The sequence below is a fragment of the Pelodiscus sinensis genome, chromosome 30 (genome assembly GCF_052426305.1).
Source record: "Pelodiscus sinensis isolate ZL-2025 chromosome 30, ASM5242630v1, whole genome shotgun sequence".
NCBI classification, from domain to species: Eukaryota; Metazoa; Chordata; order Testudines; family Trionychidae; genus Pelodiscus; species Pelodiscus sinensis.
The window spans coordinates 14,696,877-14,705,884 of record NC_143081.1 but is presented as its reverse complement, the minus strand read 5'-3'; the positions used below and the strand labels follow the sequence as shown (position 1 = coordinate 14,705,884).

The 9,008-nt window shown below is 47.4% G+C and overlaps 1 protein-coding gene across 1 annotated transcript; it reads right to left on the bottom strand.

Moving 5' to 3' along the window:
* Positions 1–5,010: 5,010 nt before the first annotated feature.
* Positions 5,011–5,946, bottom strand: LOC102453114 (olfactory receptor 14A16-like). Its single transcript, XM_006114034.3, has one exon. It carries the CDS (start codon positions 5,944–5,946, stop codon positions 5,011–5,013), a length of 936 nt encoding a protein of 311 aa, XP_006114096.3.
* Between the last annotated feature and the right edge of the window lie 3,062 nt (positions 5,947–9,008).

Genomic DNA, 9,008 nt, shown 5'->3' with positions numbered 1-9,008 from the left:
TCTTCATCAACGATTTAGATATTGGCATAGAGAGGACGCTTATTAAGTTTGCAGATGATACGAAGCTGGGAGGGGTTGCACGTGCTTTGGAGGATAGGTCATAATTCAAAATGATCTGGACAAACTGGAGAAATGGTCTGAGGTCAACAGGATGACGTTTAACAAGGACAAATGCAAAGTGCTCCACTTAGGAAGGAATCTGTTTCACACACAGGGTATGTCTAGACTGCATCCCCCTATCGGCAGAAGGATGCAGATCAGGCAGGTCAACATTGCAAATGAAACAGGGATTTAAATATCCCATGCCTAATTTGCATAAAAATGGCCACCGTGTTTTGCCCACTCAGCAGTCTAGAGGGGGATCTGGTGAGAGAGAAAGCCTTTTTTGACAGATCCCTTATGTCTCCTGCAAGGAAGTTTACAGGATCTGTCGAAAAAGGCTTTCTTTCTCCACCGATCCCCCTCTAGATTGCCGTTTTTTGCCGACAACGTGCTGAGTCGGCAAAACATGGTGGCCATGTTTATGCAAATTAGGGATATTTAAATCCCTGCCTCATTTGCAATGTTGACCTACCTTGGCACAAGGGGCAAGTCCGGTGCAGCACATACCGATAAAGCCGTCGATGATGGACTCCTCTGGCCCCTTATTGAGCTGATGTCATCGCCAGGTTTGGCACTGGCTTTCGATGCCGGGCAGGCGGAAAGCACCCCAGTTCCAAGAGCATCAGTGGCTCTGACAGCACCGTCTCCCACGGCATCAGCCATCTGAGCATTTGCACCCTTGGTACCAGCACAGCCTGTGGGACCAGGGCCATCCCTCGAACCTGTGCACCCGCCGGCACTAGTCCACCGTGGGAAGCCAGAGGCTATGTCGCAGCACTGACCATGACACTGGTCTCCGGCACCATCCTCAGCTCCTCCATCTTGGCTGGCATTGGACTATTTGTCTGAATTGGAGGTGGAGTCGGTATGGTCAATGGCCTCCATGACTTGGTCCTGTCCTACTCCCAGTACTGTAGTCCTGTGGTGCCAGAAACCTGGCCTCCCCAGTGGCAGCCACAATTCCAGTGGCCCTACCATGAGGCTCAGGACCCAACCCCTTTGAGGCCTAGCTCTCCCAGTACCTACCCTAGAGGCACCCCTTCAGCTACTCCACTCCCAAAGGCCAACTCTGGCCTGTGAGACAAGGCATAGACCTCAGAAGCAGTGTGAGAAGCCACCGGCAGCAGTTGGGGTCCTTTGGCGCTGGGACCCCCTTCTAGGTCTTGCTGTAACGAACACCCTGTTCCGGCCGAAGAATCGTTTCAAGTCATCAATACTGATGACTGCTTGACTGGCCACCGACTAATATGTTCCATTATGTCACTCAGACTAGCACCACAGCATGTTCTTACCCCGAAGAAACCACAGCAAGAAGAACAACACGGGGGGTTTGAAGGACCCTGAAACAATGCTTTTCATCCAACAACGCAGTAGCCAAGATCCACCAGAGGACAGTCTCCAGGCATAGTCCTTTCTGAAAACTGCTGTCCTGGAAACTTGTGGTGAAACCCTTGGCTACACCAAGTGAGAGAACCAGAATTGGTGTGATGCTAACGATAAGGACCTCAAAGCCTGGCATAGCAACTTCTTGTCCCAGCAGAAGAAACGTGATTATAAGCTTGCCAAGGCCGAAGTACAATAAAGAATTAGAGATCTTACAAACAATTGGTGGAGAGACAAATTGTCATGAGTTCTTCAGTGTTGTTAGGACAACTTATGGACCGTCAAAATAGGGTGTCACTCCCTTACGATCAGGAGATGGGACGTCACTTGTTAAGACCAAAGATGGCATCAGTAGCTGGTGGCGGGAACACATCAGCCAACTGTTCAACTGTGACGTAACTGTCGTCAACAGCATTTTCAATGTGATCACCAGCTGACCTGTCTGTGTTGATATGGATTGTGAACCCTCCATCTGCAAGATCCAAGCCGCCATAAAAAAGATGAAAGTCAACAAGGCCACAGGCCCTGATGGAATCCCCGCCAAGGTATTCAAACAGGGAGGTCCATCCCTACTGCCGTGCCTATGCGCCCTCATTCTGGTGATCTGGAGAGAGGAAATCATACCCAGTGAGCTCAGAAACACCATCATAGTGATCATCATTAAGAAGGGTGACAGGATGGACTGTGGAAACTACCGAGGGAACTCTTTGCTTTTAGCCGCAGGTAAAATTCTTACCCAAGTCCTTCTCAATGATTTCCTTCCAGTGGCTGAAGAAGTCCTTCTAGAGTCACAATACGGCTTCTGACCAGAGCAGGAAGGACTGACATGATCCTTTCTGCCAGCCTAATATAATAGAAGTGTCGGGAGCAACATCGGCCTCTTCAATTGCATTCTTCAATTTGACTAAAGCATTTGACTCCATCAACTATGAGGCCCTCTGGAAGATCCTGTGACACTTTGGCCGTCCACCAAAATTTGTCAATGTTATACGTCTCTTACACAACAACATGCAGGCCATGAGTTTCAATAATGGTGACACAACTGAACCAATTGATGTAAGGACTGGAGTCAAATAAGGATGTGTGATAGCACCTATGCTATTTAATATCTTTTTGGCAGCCATGCTCCACATTATTGGAGATGATCTCCCAGGCAGATTTTAAATAACCTATAGGATGGGTGGTAGCCTCTTCAGAGCCAAGACCCAGACCACAACAACGTCAGTGGTAGAACTCCAGTATGTTGACGATGCCCAGGACAGTGCTACCTTAGTAGATGATCTCCAAGTAATCGTCAACGTTTTTGCCATGGACTGCCACAGGTTGGGACTGACACTCAATGCATGAAAGACCAAGGTTCTTTTTTGGCCAACACCTACCATACCATTGTCCAAACCAACCATCACGGAGCATGACCAAGAGCTGGAGAATGTCAACAGCTTTCCCTATCTCGGAAGCTATCTGTCCAGCAATGCTGACACTGATAATCAGGGCTCACCGAGCGGCGGCAAGCCCCACTCGCCAGCCGCATGATTCTGCACTCTGCACATGCACAGATTGTTCTGCGCATGCAGAGATTGCTCCGCGCCGGCTCTTCTGGGGTGTAATCTACTTGCCACAGGCGAGTAGATTACACTATTTGTCAAGACCTGCTGATAATGAAATCTGCCACTGAGTCTCCAATGCCAGTGTGACTTATGGATGTTTGTGGAGGTGAGTCTTTGATGACCGTGACATCAAGACGCAGACCAAAATTGACACTACAAACCTGTAGTCATTCCAACATTGTTATATGGAGCTGAAGCCTAGACTCCCTATAGACTCCATATTAAAGATCTAGAGAAATTCCACCAAAAGGTACCTGAGGATAATATTGGCCATCGTGTGGCAGGACAGACGGACCAATGTTAGTGCCCTCACAGAGGGTGATTCCTACAGAAAATGATTTACATATCCTGCGCTTCATTTGCATAATTGCATTATGGTTCTATTTCGAATTAACAAACGCGGTGTAGATGCAGTTATTTCAGGAGAACACCTTTCCCTTGAAATAACCCTTATTCCTCATACAATGAGGTTTAACAGTTATTTTGAAGGAAGGGTGTTCTCCCAAAATAACCGCATCTACACAGCTATTTCGAAATAGCACCATAATGCGGTTATGCAAATGAAGTGCAGGATATGTAAATCCCGGCTTCATTTGTAATTTTGAATGTCTTCATTTGCATCCCTCTATCGAAAGAGGGTTTGGACAAGAAGGTACAACAATGTAGACCAACTGAGGAGTTGTCCCTTTGTTTTTAATCACGAAATAATTACAGCCATCCCATGTATTTAAAAAAGGCAAAAGAAACAGAACATGTCAAAATATCCTGTTAAAATGCTCAAACTTCACCGACAATGCATGTCCTGAGGCACTTGTAAAAGAGCAATGAAGTACGAAATATTTGCAGAAATAATAACTGAGTGCCACCATCTCCATAACATAGGGCCCTGGTGATATCCCTCAACCTTCCAATCCTGAGCTGCCTGCTGTGAGCCCCCCACCCCCACAGCTCCCAATCCCTTCCCGGAGCCTCCAACCCCCTGCCTTGAGCCCCCAATACTTTCCAGACTCCACCCTGAGCTCTTCTCACCCCGAAGCACTGACTCCTTTATTCCCCACACCCTTAGCCCCCTGCCTTGGCCCCCACACCCTGCCCTCTGTCCCTCCCATACTTCCTAAACCGCTGCCTCCACTTCTTCACCAACCGCATACCCACCCCATCTCCTAACCCCGTGCTTCCTCCCCAAAAAAGAGTAAAGAACCCAAGCAATGCTGGATGCATCTGCTTATAATTCTGTAACTCCTAGATGCTCCAATACATTATAAATAGTTCAAAAAAATCCCATCAGAATTGAAATAATGCTTTGAACAAGAACTCAACTATTCAGACATCTACGGAAACCTTTTCTTCATCAAGCAAAAGTTCAAATCACTCAGAAAACCCCATTAAATATACTATGACATGGATCACTCCAGTAGGCATTAAATAAACAAATATTGCCATTTAGTCAAACATACTGCACCACCCCTCCACCCATACAAAAGTTATCAGCCAAGCAATGAACAAAATTACAAAGAACCAAGCAGACTAACACACTAGCTGAACCTCTCATATACAAACGCTATTTTTTACCAAATAAGAGAAGAGCTAAGGACTTCATGTAGTCTGACGGACGGACGGACAGACGAGATTTGATTTGATTCGATTCGATGAGGTGATGTGCATGGATAAATATTTACATTCTGATTTTATTCACACTAGTGTAATTCTTCAAGAACTCATTTGACATCTGGGCAATTAGTCTGATTTTACGATGTACTAATCAGGTTGTATGCAATGTTCTTGAAGGACAATTTTGTCATCAATTGATTATATCTATCAATCTATTTATTTATATCTATAAATTCGTATGCTGCGACACACCCAGCTATAAAGAAATTCAGAATGAAATTTCAGACCAAGAGCAATGAAGGACATTTTAATTCTCCATGAATAACTTGCACACAATGAGTTTCTTCAATGCAGCTTTGATCTCGTTGTTTCTCAGGCTGTAGATGATTGGATTAATTGAGGGGGGTACCACCGCATAGACGACACCCAGCGCCAGACCCAGAGCTGATGGTGAGCTGGAGGTGGGTTTCACATAGGCAAAGGTACCAGTGCAAGTAAACAAGGAGATCACAGCGAGGTGGGGGAGGCAGGTGGAGAAGGCTTTGCGCCGGCCCTGCTGCGAGGGGATTCTCAGCACCGCTTTGAAGATCTGAACGTACGACACAAGGATAAAAACAAAGCAGCTTAATACTAAAAACATACTAAAGGCAAGAAGCCCAACTTCACTCCAGTAGGAGTTGGAGCAGGCCAGCTTGAGGAGCTGGGGAATTTCACAGAAGAACTGATTGATGATATTCACCTGGCAGAAGGGTAACGTGAAGGTGTTCCCGGTGTGCAGGGCAGAGTAGACGATACCAGTGATCCAGGCACTGGTGGCCATGTGGACACAAGCTCCCCTGTTCATCACTCTCTCATAGTGCAGTGGGTGGCAGATGGCAACATATCGGTCGTAGGCCATGATGGTCAATAAGGCAAGATCAGTTGCCGTGAAGTTGACAAAGAGAAAGACTTGGGCTACACACCCAGCATAAGAAATCACCCTGGTGTCCAGGAGGGAGTTGACCATGGATTTGAGGACCGTAACAGAGATGGAGCCGAGGTCCAGGATGGAGAGGTTCATCAGGAAGAAGTACATGGGGGTGTGAAGACGGTGGTCAAGGGCTATCGCTGTGATGATGAGAAGGTTCCCCAACAGGGCTCCAAGATAAATAGCCAAAAATACCACAACATGCAAAATCTGTAGCTCCCGCACGTCAGAGAACCCCAGGAGCAGGAACTCGGTCACGGTGCTTCGGTTGGACATTTTCTTCCTCAGTTCAGTGTGTGGTGGCTGTGGAGGGAAGGACACAGACGGGGTGGGGATTAGAGTGATACATGGATTGGCCCTGATTCCCGCAACCACCTCTCATGCTGTGGGTGTCCACCATACCCAGCGCCCATTCCAGCTACTCCCTAGGAGTGGTGAGTTACGGCACGGATGTCTATTGGCCTGGCTCCCATTCAGTCCATGGAACTGCGTCCGTCTGCAGCAAAGATCGGGCTCAGGATTGGGCTGGTTTAAATGCCGTGTGAAGGATGGAGCAAAGCACAATCCCAACACAACCACTCTCGCCGAGACAGATCCCCTCTTGCTACAAACAGCCGGCTCCAGATACAGGCAGGAAACTGAAACGCTGAAATGCCTGAAAACCACACGTGGGGGAAATACACGGCGCAGCGACCCAGTGCCCTGCATGGCAGCTCTAGGGCAATGACTCACCCGGCACCCTGTACATCTGCTTCCGACTCGGGTGTTGAGCTCCGACACAAGGTCCCATTATTTCCAGCTCCATGCACTGATGGGCTGGGAGCATTACATGGCTGCCTCTCGGCTATGTCATCCCCTCGGTCCCTTTGTGTCTGTGCGGGTCGGGGCTGTCAGGAGACGTGGGTCCCCTTTTTGGCTCTGGCACTGATCTGCCATGTGACCTTGGGCAGGTCACCGGCTCTCCTTGTGCCTCTGTTTCCCTTCCCTTTCTCTGCCTCGTCTGCTAGGACCGGAGGTATTTGCGGGATGGGCTGTGTCTGATCATTTGTAGTTTTGGTGCCCCATTTGCAGCATTTGTGGTTAACCAGCAACGATCTCAGAGAGAGGATACGGTACGAGAACAGAGCTCTGAATTCTAACCCCATCGATGTGTTCCATATCCATGGGCAGAGTTAAGAGAGATAATTTGCAGCTGGGAGCTTCCATTCATCGTTCCCCTGAAAGGCACCAGGATGTGTAACATCTATGGCCGTGTCCAGACTCAGGGGTTTTTTCGGGAAAAGTAGCCTTTTCCCAAAAAAACTTCCCCTGCGTCCAGACTCAAGCCGCGTTCTTTCGAAATTATTTTGAAAGAACGCGGCTTTTCTTTCGATGGCGGTAAATCTCGTTTCACGAGGAAGAACGCCTTCCTTCGAAAGTTCCTCTTTCGAAGGAAGGCGTTCTTCAATGTAAAGAGGCCGTCTTCGAAAGAGAGCATCCAGACTCGCTGGGTGCTCTCTTTCGAAAAAGTGGATTTCTCTTTCGAAAGATCCGCCTGCAGTCTAGACGTGATCTTTCGAAAGAAGCCTGCAGTCTAGACATAGCCTATGTTGGGTGTTGCCCACTTTGCTGTTTACTCAGTTTTTCTGTTCAACATGTTTCCCTGTAAACTAGAAACACACACAGTGCACTAGAGTGACCAGGTTCAATATTAACGTCCCTACCTTGTTTTCCACATGGGGTTTTCAGACGTTTTCTGTTTATATTCTTTCAAAGGAAAACTGGCTTTTCAACTCCAGGAATATTGTGGGGAAGTGGCACCAAAGGCATGTACGGGAAAGCTTAAAACGTTTCTTTTCTACCTTAGTTTTGGCAACAATGTTTCAGTTTTTAGCAGTCTATCGGAAATTGGGGTTTCATCATTTCGATGAAGAGTCACCTGTTTTCTGCTAGTGAATCCCTCCCCCCCGTCACCTCTGCTGAGCAGTTCTACATGTTGGGTTAAATTCTATGAAAAGTTTATGAATACCTACAGTTGACATATAACCCACTTACCGTTCTGGGCTTTTTAGAACGTTTTCCAGGCTCTGATGCAGGTGACATTTCTCTGCCAGGATTCTTCCGTCATTGCCTGTCTGTGTTACCCAGTGGTTGTTTTCCTGCCCCTCCACCAGGTATCCTTCCCCGGATTGCACACAATGCCGGCATCCCTGGAAGCACCACAGCTACAAACACAGCAGGGCTCAGGCCCAAAGGGTGTTGGAAGGAGATTTCAGAACAAGCTATATATGGGCAGCACCGGAATGAGACTTGCAATAGCTCGGAGCCTAATGGCTCTAGAGCCCCAGCTGGTCTGGAACAGCTTAGTCCTTCATTAACTCCACAGAATCCGCTCTGAGGATACAGTTTTCTTCTTTCTGACGCTGCACCAGCAACTCTTGGGATGCAGCCAGCAGAAGAACACATAGCTCAGACTGCCCCGGATGTTTGATATTCATCAGTGAGGGCGTGTCTAGTCTACAGTGATAGAAATGTAGCCGTGTTAGTCTGGGGTAGTTGAAGCAAAATGCAGGCATTTTGCTTCATCTAGTCTACAGGGTTTTGTCGACAAAACTATACCTGCGTCTAGACTACACCTGAGTTCTGTTGACATAACGTTGACAGAACTCAGCAGTTTTGTCGACGGCGGTAAACCTCAATCTATGAGGAATAACGCCTTTTGTCAATACTGTTGACCGAAGGCATTATTGCATCTACGCCGTCCTTTGCGTCTACACTGCCATGTCGACAAAGCGGCTTGCATTGTCGACAGAACTGGATGTTGTCTAGACACTCTTTGTCAACAGAAGCTTTGTCAACAGTATCCGTCGACAAAACTTCCTGTAGTCTAGACGTACCCTGAGGGGGTGTCTAGACTACAGGGTTTTTTTTGAAAAAAGTTGACTTTTGTCGAAAAATCTATGCCAGCATCTACACTACCACCACGTTCGGTTGACAGTAAATCGACAGAATGCGGCAGTTTTGTGGATGGTGGAAAACCTCATTCTACAAGGAATAGTGCTGTTTTTCGACAGAGTTCTGTCAAAAAAAAGGCACTATTGCGTGCAAACTGCTTTTCGAAAGAGCATCTACACTCTCTTTCGAAAAAGCGGTTTGCTTTTTCGACAGAACTGGTTGTAGTCTAGATGCTCGTTTTCAACAGAGGCTTTGTTGACAGTATCTGTCGACAAAGCCTCTGTCAAAAAAGGCGTGCTGTCTAGGCTGTAGCCCCAGAAGCAGTCAGAGGCAAAGACTGAAATATCCGTATGACGTCCTAAACAGTGGACATTTTCACATTTGCAGTTGGGGCTGTTTACGCT

What these genes read in the sequence shown, in the direction of transcription:
- LOC102453114 (XM_006114034.3), bottom strand. Translation starts at nt 5,946, where the DNA reads ATGTCCAACCGAAGCACCGTGACCGAGTTCCTGCTCCTGGGGTTCTCT.